At 35.6% G+C, this 23,458-nt stretch overlaps 1 protein-coding gene across 8 annotated transcripts in view; it reads right to left on the bottom strand.

The window, feature by feature from the left end:
• NOL4 (nucleolar protein 4) overlaps nt 1–23,458 on the bottom strand; it is a 422,358-nt gene that overhangs the window by 262,099 nt on the left and 136,801 nt on the right. For all 8 annotated transcript variants that reach the window (XM_037806264.1, XM_037806258.1, XM_037806256.1 and 5 more), the window contains one exon: nt 20,878–21,010. In XM_037806264.1, coding sequence (XP_037662192.1) covers nt 20,878–21,010 — 133 coding nt within the window. The remainder of the gene's footprint in view (nt 1–20,877; nt 21,011–23,458) is intronic.

The following is a 23,458-nucleotide window of genomic DNA, read 5'->3' as shown; positions in this document are numbered from 1 at the left end:
ATTAAAAAATATTTATATTCTACCATATGTCAAACATTGTGCTTGGCTCCAAAGGATGTATGCAAGGATAAATAAATATTGTTTCCTGACCCCTGGGAGCTCCCCCTCAAGTAGGGAAGTGACACTGTTGAGAAAACAATTGCACTATAAACATAAATACAATAAAGTATCCATTCAATGCCTTTGTTCAATAACCTTCCAGCTTTTCTTCACTTTTGTCAACCCACCATCTAATTACGATACCTGGGTACTTAATAAAGAAAGATATTAATGGTCTTCTTGGCCTCATTTTGTAACTGCTTTATCTCTCTGCACAAATCTTATCCCAACTTCAGTTTCAACACTGAAATTATTTTGCCTAAAGGCTAAATTGTTTTTTGAATATGTTTGTTTTTAAGTAATAGCTATCTGACCCACACTAGCAACAAAAAAGTTGAAAAGAAACACAACTTGATATTGGGTTTACAGTGAGAGTTTATGAAGGTGAGCTAGGTGATTATAAAAACAAATAAACAGAACTAAGACAGTTGTCCAATATTTTTAAATTAGGAAAGTTCAGGTGGTTCTGATTCTGTAATAAAGCTATAAACATGAATTTATAGGTTCAAAATATATTTGAATAAACACATGAGTGACATAATCTTTCTAACATTTCTCCAGTGTCACATGGATTCTTAACCTTATTTGGTCACTAACAGATACACAAACCTCAATCTTCAAAGCATAAAGGCTCTAGCATCTGCTCCTTGGTTCTAATAAAATTTTGGCATCTCTGGGAGGTACTGAAATACTGACAATGGATCCATGTAGTCATTTATGGACCAGTAAACACTATCATGAAGATAATGACAAACTACAAGAGCAATATCTGAAAATGAAGAACTATCCCAGAAGTAAAATTCCAAATTAATCTGACATCCTTCCCAGATCAGCTTAGACTCTCCAAAGCAAGCCTGGAATTAAGCCAATTTCCCCTAGTTTTCCAGAGAAACAGGACCTAGCTAAGGTTCTACTGGTCTCTGGAGTGTGGCAAGCCTCAGACTGAAATCAACAGGCTGTTTCTAAACACATACTCGTCTATATGAAAAAACACTTACGTAATATGAGTAGGGCATCAAAAAGCAGAATTTTAACTTAAGAGGAAACGAAAGCAGAAAATAACATTCCCTACAAAAACATTTTAAATCAATGCATAAATAAGCCTTCCTTTTTTTCATACTTATGCTTTATATGTAAACTAATTTGCTCTTTCTTCTTCTGTTTTTGGAAGTGGAGAATCACTGCTTAAAAGCATTTCCAAATGATTAAATAAAAACACAAACACATGTAACAATATTACAAAAAGGATCTAATAATCAAAGTTTCCTTCAATCCATACTAACATTCACACTAATGATCTGTTTTCTTTATATTATTTATAAAGGTACATTATATTTCTCCAAATTATGAAACATCAAATTTCTATAATTATTATAGAACAAATGCTATGAAGAGAAGTCTGTAAAAAGCTTCATCAACCTAACCACCTCAACTCAGAATAATTAATTCAATAAATTCATCATGTAAATGATTTTAATCTGGAATTAGGACTTGAATTCAGAATAGCAGCAGGACTATATCATTTTCATGTATTTTAAGTCTGGAAATGTAGGCAATTTAAGTTAGAAATAAAACTATCAAGAACATATTCAACTTTAGAAATCAAATATTTTATTACATTTGTGAAAAAAAAATCAACATTTTCAACCACTTTTGCTTTATGCAAAACTTTAAGCAATTAGGAACAGTTAAAGGAAAACCAATTTGCAGAACAAAGAATAATGATTTTCACAAGACAACATAACCTCACTAGGGAATTTCGTGTTCAGCCGAAAAAAAACATTTTAATAGTTTTTCTAATTAAAACTCACCATCATAAAAATTTAACTGCTAAATTTAATTCCCTATTAAGTATTCAGCTTTGTATCATTTTTATTAAAACATGCTTTATTAGATTTTCCAACTAAATTAAACAGTGAATAGCAGTTGTTTTTATTGCTGGTTTATATGTTTTTAATAACTACATGAAACTAACCTATTCAACCAAATTAGATGCAATTTTAGTTATGGGCATATGTTTACCAAAAATTTATTCACATATAAGGGAAGCAATACAAGAGTTGCATGTATGCATGTGCGTGCATGCACAAGTACACACACACACCTTTCAACTAACCAGGGCATGCAATATTCTAATAGATAAATGCAGACTGTAAAATTTCTTGGACTAGTAGAGGGATGTTTTTAAAACTTATTAAGGAACTGCAGTACATGTCAACTGTCACAACAAAAAACAGAGCTAACTGAACAGCATATGGATCTACATATTAATCTTTATTCAGAAGTTAACTCAGAAGGTAACACCAGTCAAAAGCAGCATTTTCAAATGAATGGCACCCACGTGACTTCATACCCTTTAAATCATTACCATCTTGACACTCCAGAAATGTTAAGCAAAAATGTGGGAGTATCTTCAAAAGCATGGTCTGAAAGACTAGCTCCCATACTTTTGCCCCCCACATGATTTCCTTAATCATCACATCTGAGCTGGGTCCCATAAACCTATTTCTTACAAGTTCCCCCAGTAAGTGTCTTACGCTGCCAGCTCAGCATATAATCTAGGTTAGGATAGAAGATATTCCCACAATCCTATCCCTTTACATACTTATATATATATATCCCTCAATTAGATCACTATTTTCATTTATTTCCTTCTATGCCACCTAAAACAGGACTACGGTTATTTTACAAGTGTGCAAACCAAAATATATATAATGTACATGTGTGTGTATCATTGCTAGCTGAAACAGAAATGCATGCCTACTTACAAAACATTTTCTCTTATATTCTTCAAGTTCTGCTTATTTTAAGTTATTTTATGGCTTTTAACTATTAGGTTGAACCAGTGATATATGTCAATTTCATGTGGTTCAACCTAATGTCATGTTCATGCTTGTATCCCTATTGGCTGGTCTATCCTAGGGCTCAACACATATATGTTGAATGAATGATGAAATATTGGACCTCTAACAATTTACCCTTGTCCTCAGTATACCCAATCCAAATAAGATAACTTTTAGAATTATATCTCTGAATGGGAACATTTCCTCTTTTTTGGCTAAACAAACCCTTGAAAACTTCTTATTTCGGGAGAATTCTGCATCTTATAAGTTGGAGGGAAGAAACGTTTACTGTTACGTAAGTCAAAGAGGCTCAAAGAATCTTGGAAAGTATTTAATATCGAAATATTTTCTCAATGGATCTCTCAGTATCACCCCTTTGGACACCAGTGTTCTATGGATTACTATTTGGGAAAAGTGTTCTAGACAAATATGTTATACAAAATATTTATGAGATCATGAAAGCAGTAGTTTGACTTGGAATTCCAGAGGTAGATTATTTCTTCTAGTCAGTTCAGCTAGACATTGAAGGGCTAAGTGGATATCAGGAGTATTCAATCTTTTTCCAAAGAGATACAAAACAAGATGCTGATTCTTCAAAAGAATGCTCAGGAAGGTGGGGCAGTATAGAGGCATAAGGAGGTGTGGAATTTAGTTAGTCCTCTAGAATAACTAGCAAATAGCAAAGAACAACTAGTAAATAATCTGGAACAAATGTTAGGGGGACTTCCGTGACTGGACAACATCATACATCAGTCTGAAATGGGTAGAACAGCTGAGATAGTGGCATAGAACTGTAAGTAAAGAGTAAAGAGTAAAAGCCATCGCCCCTCCCCCACCAGAATGGCAGGCTGAGTTAGCACACTTCCTTGTGGGAAAAACAAGCAGTCCCTGCTGGGAGAAAGAGAATGCAGCTCAACCAAGCTCCAACTATGGCCTTAATTAACAAATCTGGACTACTGAATACAAGCTATGAGAACAGATAAACTCAGAGCAAGCAGGAAAGGAACACAGAGGTTTCCCCCAACAAAGAGGAGGCAGGGCTGATGGAAAAAAAAATACATAAATAAATAAAAACAGAGGCTTTTTTGGAGTCGGCTGAGCTCAGAATACTGGAAAAGGGCTATGTCCCAAGGACTCACAGAACTGGGTACCAACTCTGGTTCTTGCTTGGTAAACTGGAGGGCTGGGACTAGCTCAGAAAAGGGGACTTCTTTCTTTTCTCCTTTTTTCTTTCATTCTAAGTAGCTCATTAGAGAAAACCTCAGGCATTTTCAGTTGTCAGCCTGACCCTGGCAACACTGGAGTTAAGACAGAGAGTCAAAGAAAAACTCATGGGTAGGAGATAATTCCCTAGGGCTTATCTTCCCTGAGAAAATGGGGGGGGGGGACAGGGCCTAGTTCCAGTTGTGGCCCTCCTCCCTCAGAGAACACAGACCCCAGATCCTGGAGAAAAGAAAAACATAAAAAAAGCTTAAGCTTGGCTTCTCACACCATTTGGCCCTGGCCAGGACAGGGAGCACTGAGAATTAAAGGCACCTCAACTCTTCATGCTGGTGGGGGGCTGTGGGCTGACAAGCACCACCTGCTGGGCAAGATAGGAAAAGCACAGAGTCTAGCAGCCTCACAGGAAAGTCTGAGTATCTGCTGGATCTCACCCTAAGGGAAACCTGATACTGACTGCAATCTCCTCCTGAGATCTGGGACCATTTGGCCTGGGAAAATCTGATTAAGGTAATTAAAGAAACCAGATGCCTAGACAACAAAAAATTATGAGTCACACTAGGAAACACAAAGATATGGCCCAAAGGAACAAACTTAAATTTCAAATGAGATACAGGAGTTGAAACAACTAATCAAAGATCTTAAAACAAATATGCTAAATCAATTCAAAAATTAATCAATGAATTGAGGGAAGATATGGAAAAAGAGATGAAGAATATAAAAAATAGTTTGGGTGAACATAAGGAAGAACTTGAAAGTTTGAAAAAACAATTGGCAGAACTTATGGGAATGAAAGGCACAATAGAAGAGATGAAAAACACAATGGAAACATACAACAGCAGATTTGAAGAGGCTTTGAAGAAGAAAGGATTACCAAACTAGAGGACAGAACATCTGAAATCCTACACACAAAAGAACAGATAGGGAAAAGAATGGAGAAATATGAACAGTGTCTCAGGGAATTGAATGACAACATGAAGCATACAAATATACATGTCATGGGTGTACCAGAAAGAGAAGGGGAAAGCAGCAGAAAGAATAATGGAGGAAATAATCTCTGAAAATTTCCCGTCTCTTGTGAAAGACATAAAATTACAGATCCAAAAAGTGCAGTGTACCCCAAACAGAATAGATCAAGTAGACCAACTCTAAGACATTTAATAATCAGATTATCAAATATCAAAGACAAAGAGAGAATTCTGAAAGCAACAAGAGAAAAGCGATTCATCACATACAAAGGAAGCGCGACAAGACCATGTGCAGATTTTTCAGAAACCGTGGCGGCGAGAAGGCAGTGGTATGATATATTTAAGATACTGAAAGAGAAAAACTGCCAGTCAAGAATTCTATATCTGGCAAAACTGTCCTTCAAAAATGAGGGAGAGTTTAAAACATTTTCAGACGAAAATTAGAGAGTTTGTGAAAAAGATATCTGCTCTACAGGAAATACTACAGGGAACACTACAGACAGATAGGAAAAGACAGGAGAGGTCTGGAGAAGAATGTAGAAATGAAGAATATTAGTAAGGGTAAAAAGAGAGAGGAAAAATAAATAAAATATAACCAACAGACAAAATGGTAGATAGCTGACAATATGTTGAATGAAAGTAGCCAGAAGCAAATGGACGGATACTGTATGGTCTCACTAATATGAATTAACACTGGTGAGTGAAATTTGAGAGTTGAGAATGCAGGTTATCAGGAGACAGAAAAAGGTTAGATCAGGCATTTCATGCTGAAAGGGTACAGACGGTTCAATAGGATTGATTGTATAAATCCAGAAATGGAATGGATAGCATAATAGTGTGTGATCATAGCACAATATTGTAAGTACTATGAACAAAGATGAGTGTGAGTACATTTCAAAGAGGAAGGATAGGGACCTGTATGACACCAGAAGGAAAGACAGAACATAAACACTGGGATCGTATAACTTAGCTAAACCTAGAGTGGTCAATGATGGTGATTAAATGTACAAAAATAAGAATTTTTTTACATGAGGGAGAACAAATGAATGTCAATATTGCAAGTGTTTAAAAATGGATGGTATAGGGGAAAAAATACAGTCAATGCAAACTGGAGGCTATAGATAACAGTAACATTGTAAGATGCTTCCATTAATTTAACAAAGGCAATATACCAAAGCTAAATGTCTAAAAGAGGGGGATATAAGGGAGTGATATAGAATTCTCAGTGGTGGTGGTAGTTGTCTGATCTTTTCATTGTATTTTATTTTATTTACATATTTCTTCTATCTTTTATATTTTTATTCTTCATTTTTTTCTCCTTTTCCTCTTTCTTTGTGGAAGAAATGGAAATGTCCTCACATAGATTGTGGTGGTGAATGCATAATTACGTGATTATACCAGGAATCATTGATTGTTTGCTTCGGATGGACTGTATGGTATGTGAATAAAACTTTTTAAAAAATAAACAGAGGGATACAAACACTGGAGAAAATTAGAGAAGTACCTATTCCTGTTGGTAGAGAAGTAGAATGGTGTAGTCCATCTGGAGGGCAGTGTGGCAGTTCTACAGGGAGCTAGTCATGGGGTTACCATATGGTCCTGCAACCTGTTATTGAGTATATACTTGGAAGAACAGAGAGCAGGGATATGAGTGCACACTGCACACTGGTGTTTATGACACCAGTGTTCATGATTTGCAATGGATGTAGGTGGCTTAAGGGTACATCTACTGAAAAATGGAATGGTGAACTGTGGTGAATACATACAATGGAATACTGAGAGGCGGCAAGAAGAAATGAATTTGTCAGGTATGCAAGTAGGTGAATGGACCTTGAGGACAGTATGTTGAATGCAATAAGCCAGAATCGAAAAGACAAATGTTGTAACACCTCACTAATATGGACTAACTATAAGGTGCAAACTCTGAGAATTGAATCTGAGAGCATAGAGTATCAAGGGAAGGCTTATGGTAAAGGTTCCTAGATTGTAAGCTCTTACAGCAGTCATATCTATTCATGAGTTGTAATGGTTATCTCTAAATTCTGAGATACTGAGCTGTTTGTGTATAATCTGGTCAGTTCCTGGAACTCTGGGTATCTGTGTGACACCTGAGACTGAAAGCCAGAGTTTGGCAGCTATGAATGTCAGCATTACTCCATAGATCAAATGTTAAAGAAGCTGAAAAAGAGATCAAACTTCAACTAGAGATACGAACGAAATGGATGTGATTAGAACTAAGGTAAACCAGACTAAAGGGAAAAGGTTGATACTGACTGTTTTAAAACCTCAACTTCTGTGTGAGACTAAAGAAAGAGAGGTTTATTTGGTGCAAAATCTATATTTTTGTAGCATGCTATATAATTTAACTTGTATGGTCAATTTATTCAAATACCATAATTACATGGAACTTTGTAAAGGTCGGGGGGGTGGGTGGAGATCTGGTTAGTTTGTACAAGTTAGCATGAAGCCCTGACACATCCCACAGTAATTTGGGCAGAGGATAAAAAGTATTTGCAAGGCCCCCTTGAGGGCCTGGGGGGAAATGTGGAAACATTAAACTTCCCCAGCTGGGGAAGTAAACTCACCGCCCTCCCCTCTATGTGGGACATGACCCCCTGGGGGATAAAACTTCCTGGTGACATTGGACATGACTCCTGGGGATGAGCCTGGACATGGCATCATGGAATTGAGAAAGGTTTCCTGACCAAAAGGGGGAAGAGAAATGAAACAAAATAATGTTTCAGCAGCTGAGAGATTTCAAATGGAATCAAGAGGTCATTCTGGAGGTTATTCTTATGCATTATATGGATATCCCTTTTTAGCTTTTAGTGTATTAGAATAGCTAGAAGGGAATACCTGAAACTGTTAAATAGCAATCCAGTATCCTTGATTCTTGAAGATGATCATATAACTATACAGGTTATATGGTGTGACTGTGTGACTGAGAAAACCTTGTGGCTCACACTCCCTTTATCCAGGGGACAGGAAGTGAATGAATAATGGGAAGGGGGATGAGTGAGATATTCTGCGTGTTCTTTTTTACTTTTATTTTTATTCTTATTTTTATTTTTATTTTTTGGAGCAATGAAAATGTTCAAAAAATTGATTGTGGTGATGAATGCGCAACGATACGATGATGCTGCGAACAATTGATTGTACACTTTGGATGACTGTATAGTATGTGAATATTTCTCCATAAAATTGCATTTAAAAAAAAACAAGACGCTAATGCAAGTTTTGGAAATTGTAAACCATATAGAAACTGTCCCGTAACCTTTTGACCCTGACTGCCACAACAGTTTATAGGAAAATTGTGATTCTATTCAATGGTAAGCAATTCAAATCACTGGAATTAAGAATATTACCATGTTTTTTAATGAACCTAGAATGTATTTACAACATAGATATTTAATTTTTACTAAACTGACATTTGTGGTAAAAAAAAATTACTTGTTCTTACTTAAAAATAAATCAGTTGTTCTTACAAGAAGGTCTTCAAAGTTGTAATTAACCATGGTTGTGTAAGATTTTTTAAAAGTATATGCACTCTATAGTTAAACATCTGTGTGCATGTTAGCCAATAAATTCCAATTCAATTTTTTTTCCTGCTCATAAAAAATGGCCTGGCCAATTGTAACATAACAAATAATACAAATATTTTGTGAAAAGGAAGAAATTTTCAAATTCTGGCAGGTGAACTGCTCATAAGCGCTAATGGCATTATCAAATACATCTTTGCATGAAAAAGTTGTCTTGAATATATTTGTCAAAAATCCATCATAGGTAGAAGCTGAAGTGAAAGTTGATGAAATAGCTCTATAACAGAATTATTAACTCGCAAGCCCATCTTTTTGGTTTCAGATTTTACCGCTTCCCTTTGCTTGGCAGAGGATGCTAAGACTTCAATATATAAAGAAGTCATTGTTATAGTAATTAAGTACTAAATACTGCAAAAAAACACTATGTTTTAAAATATCTAAATTATTCCATTGAGTCAACTGATATATTACACACAAAAAACATTTTATGAGAAAAATACATTCTGTGATGATATGACCAAATCATAGAAAATAAGGCTAAAAGGAAAACACACTTTTTTTCCTAACATTATCCCTTATATTTAAAGATGATTAAGCTGATGTGCAGAGAGGTTAAGGGTGTGTTTCAACTTCTCTTTGAATTCTAGTTATCTTTAAAATATAGGCAAAAAGGGAAATACACAAAAATGTTTGCTACTGAAAAATAAATAAATCCTTTGCTGGTATCTAATAAACATTGAATTTTATAAATAAAAAATATTCCTTATAAAAATATTAATAGTTTACCATACAGTATTCATTCAGCAAAGCAATGGTTCTTAGTGAGGGAGTATTCCTCTATCAACTGAAGTTGAAAAGTCTATTTTAACTGAAACTTTCAGAAAAAATAAAAGTCTTTCTAAATCTGGCACTGTTCTTTTGCCAGACATCCATTAACAAATAACCCCAGCTAATACAAAATAAATTAACTGTGCTTAGGAAGGCAAACATTCAGAATAAAATAAATAAATTAAGAAAACAATTTTTTTTAAGACAATCCATACTCCCACAAATTTCTGGGCTCTAGGATTCAAAGGCAGAAGTATAAATAGCATTTCTACTTTTATTCATTTAAAAGGATGGCAGAGAAAGAAAAGACACAAATCGGAGAATGTTCAAATACAGAACCATCGTTAGTGTTTGGTCAAGGTGTGCTTTCTGAAATTCTGTTAAGCACAGCCATTGCACAGCACAGCCTCTGTCGTAAGCTCCTTATATTCCTCAAGAGCCTAAGGGATCTCATGCTTTTACAAGTAAATCAAATGTATATACAACTTTAAAATGATTTTAAATTAAAGACATTCTTTTAACCCCGTATTTTTTAATAGTTTAACATATTTCTTCAAAATTTCATAAATGAGGGTGTTGGAGACTCAATAACGTCCCCCACCAAAGGCATGCTCAGGTCCCAACCCCTGACCCTGTGGGTGTGGACCCATTTAAAATAGGATCTCTCTAAGATGTTCCTTCAGATAAGGTGTGGCCTAACTGAATCAGATTGGGCTTTAATCCAGTTTACTTGCGTCCTTTCTAAGCAGAATGAAATTTAAAGAGAGAGAGAGAGAGAAGCCATGGGGAACAGCCAGAAGCTAACAGTCAATAGAACCCAGAAGAGAAAGGAGAAGTCACTGCCATGTGCATTGCCATGTGATGTTAAAGCCAAGGAACCCCAAGACTGTCAGAAAAATGTCTGCTACTGAAAAATAAATAAACCCTTTGCTGGTATCTAATAATTGGAATATACCTACTTGGAAGATACTGAGGACAAAGCAAGCCTTCTAACTTCTGAAACCAATGCCAATAAATTCCCATTTTTAGGCCAACCCATTTTATGGTATTTATTTTAGCAGCCCAGCCAGTAACACACAGGATATAATACTTCCTTTAGAAAATTTAGAGTTTTCTGAATTTGTTGACTTCATATTTTTATTGAATTAGGACAGCATTATTAACTTAAAACAAGCAAAGAAGCTGAAAATTATGCATTTGTCTTGAAGCAGTCTTCTCACTGCCAAATTCTTCATTTTGGTCTGTGTTTTCTCTAATTTTACCTTATTATCCAGCCTGGTGGCAAGACATCTCCCTTCTGCCCCTCCTTTTTCCAATATACATAATATACATTTTTTCTCCAAAATTACACATATTTTATATTCTTTCCCTTGGTGTTGCATGAACAGATTGTAAATATTCCATAATTATGAACACATAAACTGAAAAAAATTGTTTAATCTCCATTTTACATATTTATATATTTGGCTTATAAGAAACCATTTCATATAGTTTATTGATTTATAGCTCAAAAAAGACATTGTTATACCTACCTGGGCTTTAACTATTAGGAGGATTCTTAAAAGTTATAGTACCCTACTACAGTTTCTTTATAATGATATATTAATTTCTTAGTGTTAAAGAAAATAGAACATTTAACTTTTAAGTTTTTTTATTGTTCATGTTTAAGAAATAATAAACTGGAGCTTGAGCTGACTGTTCAATATGTTTCTCCTACAATTTTTCCAAAGGCTTCAGACATATCCCATCATGGCTGCAGACACCCTTTTAAAAGGCAGTTTAACTGCCTAGTCAAAATAAAATGATGTGCTACATCTGCACTTCCATCAGCCATATGTGGCTATTTAAATTAAAATAAAATTTAAAAAAAATTAATTCCTCAGTCACAGTAGTCATATTTAAAGTACTCAAGAGGTACAACCTGTCTAGTGACTACTATATTGGAGAATGCAGATATAGAACATTTCCATCATTATATAAAGTCAATTGGACAGCACTGCCTAAACTTTTCTCCAACCTCCAAATCGAAATCTTCCCATTCAATCTGTCCAATTTCCATCTTACAGTCTTCATACCCAGACCTCTACGGCTAGACCAGTAGTTCTCAACTGGGGGCATTCTGCCACCCAGTGGACATCTGAGGAGACATTTTTGGTTGTCATAATGGGGTGGGGGAGCAATGGGTAGGTGGAAGGGGGTGCCACTCTTGTCTAATAGGTAGAGACCAGGGATGCCATTAAACGTCCTAAAGTGCACAGGAAAACCCCCACAAAAAAGAATTATATTTCACTAGTGCCAAGGATGAGAAACCCTGGCCTAGGCCACTCTAGATTGGGGGCTCATGCAGGTGGTCCATCCAAAATTGGGTTTGTTACATCATAAATCCCTACTTTCTGACCACTCCCTGTTATTAATGTACTCCAAACACAAGATAGAAGCACAGCTCCATGCCCAACCTAGGCCTAGCACCTAGAGTCCCCAATGAACTGAGAAAGATAATCAGACACAAAATAAAAATTTTACTGTTATACCTATTTTTACAGATACTAGAATGTTCCTAGGTTGGTTAGATGAACTATGACTAAAAGTGAATGATATTGCATATACTTTTGTTCTTTTAAATCTTATGTTACATGATGTTGGAGACCATGTATATTTTACAGAACATTGTATATACACCTCCTAGCATACAGGAAGCTCTAAAAGAAGGGTAATGTTGGGTTAAAAAAGCAAGATATGGAATAGTGCAAATGGCATGATCCTCAGTTTATAAAACAATGATTACACATTGCATGTATATGTATGTGCATAATTATATTCCTGAGTAAGGAGAAAAATAAGGGATGATGCAGTATGTGATCAATATAGGTTACCTAGGAAAATGTCATTGATGGGAGAAGAGAGAAAAAAATGAAACAAAAAAAACCATGTAAAATGTATGTGACAACTCATAATTATGGTGAAAGGTTATATTTTAATCTTTTAAATAACAGAACATTTAAGAATTATCTCAAATGTAGCAAATGAAAGAAGAATTAAAAATATAAGCAGAGGGGCAAGATGGTGGCATAGGCAAGAGTGGAATTTAGTTAGTCCTCTAGAGCAGCTAGTAAACAGCCAGAAACAATTAGTAAGTAGTCTGAAACAACTGTTTGGGGAACATCCATGACCATACAAACATTGTACACCAGTCTGGAATGGGTGAAAGGTCTGAGACCATAGCATGAAACTGTAAGTAAAGCCCTCAAATGGCAGAGGCTGGTGCCCCTCCCACACTGGCATGGCAGACTGAGTTGGAATACTTCCCTGTAATAAAAAGAAGCAGTCTCTACTAGGAACTAGGGAAGGTAGCTCAATGAAGCCCCAGTCACAGTTTTAAGTAACAAATTTGGACTACTGAATATAAGCTATAAGAACAGATAAACCAGGAACAAACAGGAAAGGAAACTTAAATAAATTTAAATAAATAAATAAATAAATAAATTTAAATAAATAAATAAAATAAATAAATAACAATAGAGACTTTTGGAGTTGGCTAAGCTCAGAATACTGGAAAAGGACTGTGTCTTAAGAAAAGGGGCACACAGAGCCAGTACCAATTCCAGCTCTTGACTAGTGAAACTGGGGGTGGAGGACTGACTCTGAAAAGGGGGTTCCTCTCTCTCTCTCTCCCTCTTTTTAAACTATTCTAAGTAGCTTATTAGAGAAAGCCTCAGGCATTTACAATTGTCAGTGCTGACCCAGGTAAGGATGGAGTTAAGACAGGTCTGAGAGACAAAGAAAAGAGTCAAGTGAAGGAGGTAATTCCCTAAAAGGTGTATCTTCCCTGAGAATGGGGGGTAGGCAGGGCCCAGCTGAAGTGGTAGCCCTCCTTCAGAGAATTCAGAACCCAGGGGCTGGGGGAAAAAAAAAACACAGAAACAGCCTAAACTTGGCTTGTGACTCACCTTTTGTCTAAACTATGTCCCTGGCAGGAACAGGGTTAGCTGAGAATTAAAGGTACCACACCTGTTTATGCTGGTGGGGAGCTGTGGGCTCACAAGCACCACTTGCTGGGCAGGATAGGAAAAGCAGAGTCTAGAGACCTCAAAGGAAAGTCTGAAAATATGCTGGGTCTTATCCTGAGGGAAAGTTGATACTGATTATACCCTCCTTCTGAGACCTGGGACTGTCTGGTCTGGGAAAATCTGTTTGGGGTTGATCATATCTGGGTAGACCCTCGTCAAACAAAAAGGGGCTCCATATAGGCAGGGCAAAAACCAGAATAACAAGAGCTGGAAAGTTCTGATCAGTTAAACAGAAGCTAGACAAGAGCTAGAATAAGTTAAACTAAATGCCAAAAAACAGATAGAGAACAAAGCTGACCAAGAAGAAAACTCTAGGACAAAGTGAAAACAATGTCTAGAATAAACTATTCAAGAAAACCAGGTGTCTAGCCATCAACAAAAAATTACAAGTCACGCTAGGAAAAACGAAGATATAGCTCAGTCAAAGGAACAAACTAACACTTCAAATAAGATACAGCAGTTAAAACAACTAATTAAAGCTGTCCAAGCAAATATGCTAAATCAATTTAAATATCAACAAGTTGATGGAAGATATGGCAAAAGTGATGAAGGATACAAAGAAGACACTGGGTGAACATAAGGAAGAACTTGAAAGTTAAAAATCAATTGGCAGAACTTATGGTAATGAAAGGCACAACAGAAGAGGTGAAAAACACAATGGAGACTTACAACAGCAGATTTCAAGAGGCAGAAGAAAGGATTAATGAACTAACTAAGGACATCTGATATCCTACACACAAATAAAACAGAGAAAAGAATGGAAAAATATGAGCAGGGTCTCAGGGAACTGAATGACAACATGAAGTGCACAAATATGTGTGAAATGGGTGTTCCAGAAGAAGAGAAGGAGAAAGGATAATGGAGGAAATAATCACTGAAAATTTCCCGTCTCTAATGAAAGACATAAAATTACAGATCCAAGAAGTACAGCATACCCGAAGCAGAACAGATATGAACAGATCTATCCCAAGACACTTACTAATTAGATTGTCAAATGTCAAAGATAGAGAATTCTGAAAGCAACAAGAGAAAAGCTATGCATCACATACAAGGGAAGCTCAATACGACCATGTGTGGATTTCCCAGTAGAAACCATGGAGGCGAAAAGGCAGTGGTATGATATATTTAAGATACTGAAAGAGAAAAACTGCCAACCAAGAATTCTATATCTGGTAGATTGTCCTTCAGAAATGAGGGAGAGTTTAAAATATTTCCAGAGAAACAAACACTGAGAGAGTTTGTGAACAAGAGACCTGCCCTACAAAAAATACTACAGGGAACACTACAGGCAGATAGGAAAAGACAGGAGAGAGAAGTCTGGAGAATGTGTAGAAATTAAGACTATCAATAAGGGTAAAATAAAATAAGATATGACATATAAAATCCAAAAGACAAAATGATAGATGGTAGCACAATATAGTAAGTACACTAAACAAAGCTGAGTGTGAGAAGGGTTGGAATAGGAAGGTTAGGGGCATGTATGACACCAGAAGGAAAGATAGAAGATAAGAATGTTTTTACCTGCAGGAGAAAAAATGAATGTCAACATCACAAGGTGTTAAAAATGGGATCATATATGGAAAAATACAATCAATGCAAATTAGTGTCTATAGTTAAGAGTAACATTGTAATATACTTCCATGAAATGTAACAAAGGCAATACACAAAAGCTAAACATCAATAAGAGTGGGATATAAGGGAGGAGTATTGGATTCTTAGTGTTATTTTTGCTGTTTCTCCTTTTTATTTTATTTTTTCATTTTTTTTATTTTTTAATTCATTTTTTTCGTCTTCTTTCTTTCTGGAAGAAATGGAAATGTTATCATATAGATTGTGGTAGCGAATGCAAAACTATGTGTTTTTACCAGGAACCACTGATTGTTTACTTAAGATGGATTGTATGGTGCCTGAATAAAACTTTAAAAATAAACAGAAAGATACAAGTGCTGGAGAAAATATGGAGAGAGGGATATACCTACTCACAGTTGGTAGGGAAGTAGAATGGTGCAGCCCACCTGGAGGGCAGTGTGGTGGTTCCACCGGAGGCCAAGTATAGGGCTGCCATATGATCCTGCAACCCCATTATTAAGTATATACTTGGAATAACTGAAAACAGGGACACAAATGGACATTTGCACATTGGTATTTATGGCAGTATTTTCACAATTTGCAATGGATGGAGGTGGCCTAAGGGGACATCGACTGATAAACGGAAGGGTGAGCTGTGTGTATGCATACAATGGAGTATCGAGCAGCTGCAAGAAGGAATGAAGTTTTGAGTATTCACCATAAAGCCCATTTTTAACACCTTGCAATGTTGGCATTCATTTTTCCTCCTTCAGGTAAAAACATTCTTCTTCTTATCTTCTATCTTTCCTTCTGGTTGTCATACATTCCCCTAACCTTCCTATTCCAACCCTACTCACATTCAGTATATTGAGGGAAATAAGCCAGAAACAAAAAGACTAATATTATAATGCCTCAATAATATGGACTAAATATAATGCACAAACTCTGAGAATTGAACCTGAGGGGTATAGGTTATCAGGGGAAGGCTTATGGTAAAGGCTCTTAGAATTTAAGTTCTTCAAGCAGTCACATCTATTCCTGGGTTGTTATGGGTTTTTCTAAATTCTGAGATGTTGGGCTCTTTGTGCATAACCTGGTCATTCCCTGGAAATTTGGTTATCTGTGTGACACCTGAGATTTAGTGCTAGAGTTCTATAGCTATGAAAGTCAACATTACCCAAACAGCAACTGTTTAAAAAGCTGAAAACGAGACCAGACTTCAATTACAGATATGAGTGAAAGCTGCTCTAGTTAGGACTAAAGGGTAAAGGACGATATTGACAGTGTTTTAAAACTTCAACTTGTGTGTGAGATCAAAGGAAGAGATGTTTATTTGGTGCAAAATTAGTATTTTCTGTAGCACTCTATCTAACTTGTATTATCAATTTATTTGAACACCATAATTACATGGAACCTTGAATAGGGAGTAAGATCTTATTGGTTTGTACCAGTCAGTGCGATGCCCTGATACATCCCAGAGTAATTTGGGCAGAGAATAAAAAAAGTATTTGCAAAGCCCCCTTGAGGGACTGGGGGAAAATGTGGAAATATTAAACCTCCCCACCTGGGGAATTTCTGATATTCTCACAAGCATTGGTGACTACTAATTTAATAGGCCAAGCCCTCAATCTTGGGGCTTGCCCTTATTGAAATGTATTCCTGCAAAGGAGAAGCTAAGACTACATATAATTATGCCTAAGAGTCACCCCCAGAGAACTTCTTCTCTTGCCCAGATGTGGCCTTTCTCTCTAAGCCAACTCTGCCGGTAAACTCACGGCCCTCCCAATTATGTGGGACATGACTCCCAGGGGTGTAAGTCTCCCTGGCAATGACTCCTGGGGATGAGCCTGGCCCTGCCATCACGCGATTGAGAAAGACTTCTTGAACCAAAAGGGGGAAGAAAAATGAAACAAAATAGAGATGTAGTGGCTGAGAGGTCTCAAATTGAGCTGAGAAGTCATTCTGGAAGTTATTCTTTTGCATTATATAGACATCCCTTTGTAGTTTTTAATGTATTAGAATAGCTAGAAGAACATACCTGAAACTGTTGAACTGTAATCCGGTAGCCTTGATTCTTGAAGCTGACTGTATAACTATATAGATCCTAAGGTGTGACTGTGTAATTGTGAAAACCCTGCGACTGACACTTCCTTTATCCACTGTATGGACAGATGAGTAAGAATACAAAGACAAAAAATTTTTAAAAGGCAAGTTCCAAAAGACCACATACATCTCTTATGGTAACAGAAAATTCTAAAACACCCAAAACAAAAATATACATTTATATGTAAAGTTTAAAACTGTGAGCAGTTACTCTAACTTAAGGGTAGAGTTTCAATCTAGGAAAGGAAATGAAGAAGGGGGACGGTGTCAAATATTCACCTTATTAAATCCACCAGGTATTACATAATCTTCTGTTCTTTTGATCTGAAATGGGCTCTGGAATCAAATTTCTTGGATTCAAACACTGGCTCTGCCACATATTAGCTGGAAATCTTTATATTACTAATTCTCTTTGTGGTTTATTCCCCCATATGGAAATTGGAAGTAAAAGTACATTTCACTTGTTTTGTGGTGAGAATTTCATATAAAGTCCATAGCACAGTAGCTGGCACAGAGTAAGAACACAAAACATTGGTTACTATCTCCATACTTATCTTTCCGGATATCGGATTCATACAAGACCAACTTCATGGGCAAGTGATCTATGCAGTAAGGTCCCTTGCTTGGTTAATGCTCTTCTGTTGCCATCTTAAAAATTTTAATAATTTTATCTTTGAACTTGTGTTTTGTAAGTGAAGTCTGGTGGAAATAGGGAAGATGTACATCCGCAGAGGAGATATGCTCAATATGTACGCCCCCATTTCTTGCCACCCCATTCACATATAGCATTGAACACAGAATTCCAGGGGATTCATAATGCATGGGAGTTTAATGAGACAAAAGATAAATGAGTAACATCTACAACTGTGTCAGTATTTGCCAACAACTCCAAGAAGCAATGCTTTTGATTTGAACCAGAGCTTGACTTGAATGAAGAAAGGACACAGTGGTGTTTAAAGAAACACAAATAACCTAAGAACCCTATCATATCCTCTTTTTCATTTCATTTCTTATATTAATCAATCACACTAAAATTGATAACATAGAAGGAAAGGGAAAGACTAAGCAACCCAGATTTCTGTTTCTTTTCAGTCCTTGCTAAGGTTGGGGAGTTTTGGTTGAATGAGTGTGTGTGTATCAAGAAGTAAAATAAAAAAAGTTGAGTTAGTTTGTGCAGTGTTTCCACTGTTCTGGTAAGAAAGAAATACAAATGCATGTAAACACCATTAAATATAAATTATGTAATTTTGCAGATTTCAGATACAAGTTAAATGCTCTTATATTTGATTTAAAACTGGCATTGCATAATATATAGATGAATGGTGAAATTCTATTTTTCTAATTTGGAATGACATTAAATGGCAAATTTAAAACACCATGACAAATTGACAGAGAGAGATCATGGACGAAAGGGAAAACATTTTAGTACCTTTAACAGCAACTTTTTCCTCCTTTTTGAATAGGGAGCTCCACATTTCATTTTTGTTCTGGGCTTCACAAATACTTTATCTGGTCCTACATTCATGGTTAGGCTGACAGTCCCTTGCAGTTATAATGTATCCATAAACAACTTTTTAAGCTACATATCTTCTTACCCACAACAAGGGATAGAGATGTGTTTTCTCTCAGAAGTCATGTCTTAAGTCTAAGGAAGTGTCCATTCCACAACCCCAGTGAATGTTTCCTCCCATCTCATGACCCAGGGCAGTGTGCTGTGCTTAGTTTAGGGCTGGACCACAAGTCCCCACCCCTCAACTTCCCTCAACAAGTATGGATGTTATGACTGTAACAGTTGTACTTGGAAATTTGGCTTGTATCCTACAGAAGCCACAGTGTAGATAACAGTGAATCATTCGAAGGATTTTAAGCAGGAGGTACAAATGAAAGTTGTGGCATCAGGTAAAACAACTCACTAAATAAAGTAATAGCACTTAGGAGCCTATTTTAATGTTAGATAGGGGTGACAAAGGCCTAATCAACTGGAAGAGGGGGAGGTCAGAAGGGAGGATTGGAGACTGATTCCAATATATCCATGTGAAACCTGACAAGTTCTTCCTTAGTCTAGCAGAGAAAACTAGGTATCTCCTTACCTTGAAGTACCATCAAGATATTATGAGACAGTGCTTCTCCTCACCCAAAGTATGTAATATTTGAAGTTATTCTACTGCATTTTATTCAAATCAACACAGATTGCTCATCACATCGGCTATGCCCTAGCCAAAGATCCACAACTGGCAACTCCCATCAAGAAAACCATGACTTTGCATAGAGGAAAACACTCCTTAGCTATTTATAGTCTCCAATATGGTGACCTAAAAAGATGATGGTGTAAACATGTGAAATACATAAACAAATAAATGAAGTGATATATATTATTAAGAATATTTTGGTTACTCTATGATCCTGGTACTGTACGAGCTCCATTCCAAAAAAAAGAAATCAAAATCTGAGGATGTCTATTCATATTTTAAAAAGAAATGATATAATTTATAATTTATATCTAAACTAGAAACTTTGTTCATACAATATAACTAAACTTCCTGCCTACTGCAATGGCTGTTTTACTTTGTAGTGAGTAAAGATATCATTTAAAAATCACCAACGATCAATGAATTCTCCTCATAATTTGTACAATAAAGACACTGAAATATTTTGAACTTATTTAAAATGAGAAAAAGGAAAGTTCCCTCTTTTTGGATTTCCTGTATGTTTAAAACTGGGGATTTCCTAAGCCTTGTCAACATAAAAAGAACATGAATAGCAGCCAGAAATGCAGCAAACTTTTGTATCCAATTTTTAATAGCAAGTGTCAGAGAAAGCAAGGAAAGATTTTTCCCTATATACAGATGCAAGCATAACACTATAGTTTCAAAAATTTCATGAAAACTTAATTATAGCAATAATCAACTAATCTTTATGAAATTGGCAAACTTCCTTCTATTTATAACCCTTCAATTTCATCCATAATTACCCAAATAAAGTACATTTACTTGCCTACATAATTTAATACTTACAGAGAAAAATATCTACAAGGAATGATTTAAAATGTCTTTGAAAACAGGACTGAAGTGCTAACTACCACTTCTATTTTCTTTACATATCCAGTTTTATTCCCATCAAGAACAGCGGTGTTTCAGGAATCTTTGATGGACCCAATAATAAGAGAGAAGGCTCTCTGTTTCCTTTACAGCTGAATAAATAAAATCCCAGCAAAATATTCGCTTACCCAGCACAATCACTCAGGTTGAATTGTCCTTTTACACCCCCTTTTTAGTTGCAGCTTTGTCTTTCAGGGAAAAGAAAAACACCCAAATTAACTTAGAAGAGTGAAGACTCGAGAAACCAAAGCTGAAAAACATCACAGAAACCCATTGGTATAGCCCATAATTTAAGAACATGGAGCAAAACATTGATGTGCTTAGAGTTTATAACTGATTTCTGTTTATAAATCAGTCTGACAACCTAGTTTTGAATAAACTACTTGAATCCAAAAATAATGAAGTGGATACACAGAAATTAGTTCCCATAGAAACAGAGAAATACAACATTAACACAAGAGTAATAGGTAGTGGTTGTTTTAATGGATTCTGACTGGTTTTTTGTTTTTGTTGGCTGGTTTGTTTCTATTAGAAAGGCTTACCATCTTGCTGGCCATGAAGCGTCTGGGGGCTTTGCATTCTTTCCTCAAGATTGGAGCTAAGATCTGAGTTCACAGCTGACATCCGTGTTGAATCACTCATATCAAATTCATCACTTTCTATTGAACTTTCATCCTGAAAATGTTTTTAAAATATCATCAAGCATCATAAAATAAATACATTCATATAATGACCATTTTATCTATAGTGTCAGTGAGAGTTTAAGCAGGTAGTAAAATTTACAGAACTCAGTAAAATATACTACATAGGGGTAGATGCTTGAAATAACAAATGATGGAATAATTTCTTCTTTCAAGGAATTTCAAACTTGTGGAGATACAAAAATAAAGTATCTATTTACAGGCAGATTTAATAAGTAACATATTGTGTTTAGAGAGAATGTGGTTTGGGAATTAGCCTGAAAAGTGAAAGAATGGATTTTTTAATTAATAAAATACTTCTAAAGGAGTCAATCATAAAACATAACATAAAGAGAAATACATGTTTTGATTAAAAATATACGACCTAATAACATCTTACAAGAAGAAATCTTATAAAGCAGTAAGGAAACCTTAACTAAAAATTTTGCATTAGCAAATAGGACAGATTGTAATAATAGACAAACTTAGATATCTAGATTCAAAGTCCACATTTGTAGGAAAGCAAGGTATTTTCAGCATAGAACACACTTTCTTTCCTTACAAGTGAATGCAAATTGCACTGCAATTATAAAACGAGAATCTAGGCAAATATGTGCAAGATCCATGTTCCAGAAGTCAGTTCACCAAATGGCTAGCTAGGTCACCAAAAGGTCAGTTTGCCAAATGGCCAATTCACCAAAACTTATCAAATGTTAACAGAAACCTAATCTAGGATATTGCTGCAGTCATTTCATTGAAGTGATATTTCACTGATTTTCAGACAAATGGTATACTTAGTAGCCAGGGAAGTCTAAGAAATCTTTGTGAAGTATTGAAACTTTTTAATTGAAATCACCACATTTGCCTTTAATTTGCAAATGTTTTATCTGAGAGTCTAGCATTAATGTAACAAATAGCAGCAGCAGCAGTGCTACTATTTATGTTGCAGACACTGTTTTTTATCTTTATTTCTTCAATTAAACTTCACCACAACCTGTGAATTAGGTACTAGCATTAACTCAGTTTTACAGATGAGGAAATTGAAGCACAGAGTAGTTAAATGGTTTCTCCCACTGTCCTCTACCAGGACTGGGATTCATGAGTCACCCAAGCTTAGGAAAATACTCCTTTGCAAAGGAAGAGAAATCTTGGCTTCATAAATGACATCTTGGTATCCACAAAGAGATCGCTATTGTCCCTGAAAAGGCATTTACCCTTGTAGACTAACAAACTGACACTCTGATCAGTAATTGGGGCCCAAGTAATTTTGCTGTCCTTCCTTTACCAAAAGTCTGACCACCTCTGGGTATACTGGGTAGCTCTGGCTCTTCATTAATTCAGCAAGGAAATGTCACCCTGTGAGGTCTCTAGGCAAACAGCCAGATAGACTTTTCCTGGTGGCATGCCCTCTCTCCTAGTATATATGTTTTCTCCAATCTAATTTCCAAGAAAATCCGAAGCATTTGGACTAGAAACACATATTTTTGAAAAGAGAATTCAAGTTGCACTTCAGTATTATTGGTGGATACTGCATATATATACATATATATATGCATATCTAGAGAATAGGGATACACATTGTGTATGCTATTTATAGTATCTGTGATATTGACAGTATTTTAGTCAGTTTGCCTGTGTCCAGATATATTAACTTGAGCAAGTTTCCTCACCTTTTTGTGCTTCAATTCCCTCATCTATAAAATGGAAATAAAATGAGAATAATAATACCAACCTCATAGGGTTATGTGAGGATTGAGGGGGTATAACATATTTAGCATTGTTAGAACAAGGTCAGGTACACAGCAAGTACAATATTACTTTTTGCTCTTGTTACTTGGTGTATATAATTAATACTACATTTTTATTTTGCATTACATTTTAAATAAAAATACAATCATAAAAAAATGATCAACATGTTTATAAAGTAGCAGTGCACTCTATATAAACAAAATATTTATAAGTGATTATGTATACCACATATAGCAAACTATATGTAATCTATTTAAATATTGTTTCCATGGCATATATGTACACTATAGTGTCTGAGATATATGTCTGGGTAAAATGTTATGTGTATATGAGAATATATGTATATAAATGTGTATGTTTAAAGTAAGATACTAAGAGTCACAAAAGTTTCCCTATTTTGTGAAAATGGTTTTACAAACTGCCAGAGCATATTATGGATAATCAATACACACTTCATCACCACCAAATGACACTCCTGTCAGCAACCTTTTTAAGAAATTTGGACAAGAGATTAAAATGGTTAAACTCTAAGCATAGCTGTTCTGTATTTTTGTTACTTGGACTATCTCCATTTTAAAGTACTTATCATTATAGGTGGCATAACAATTGTGACTTCATTTAAAATATTTTCCATCATGATTCCCTATGAAATGATTCACTTTTTATAATTCTACTCCTTATTAGTTTATCAAGT

This window comes from Choloepus didactylus, chromosome 16 (genome assembly GCF_015220235.1).
Source record: "Choloepus didactylus isolate mChoDid1 chromosome 16, mChoDid1.pri, whole genome shotgun sequence".
Lineage (NCBI taxonomy): Eukaryota > Metazoa > Chordata > Mammalia > Pilosa > Megalonychidae > Choloepus > Choloepus didactylus.
Note: the sequence above shows the minus strand (reverse complement) of the source record. Positions and strands in the feature narration are given on the sequence as shown.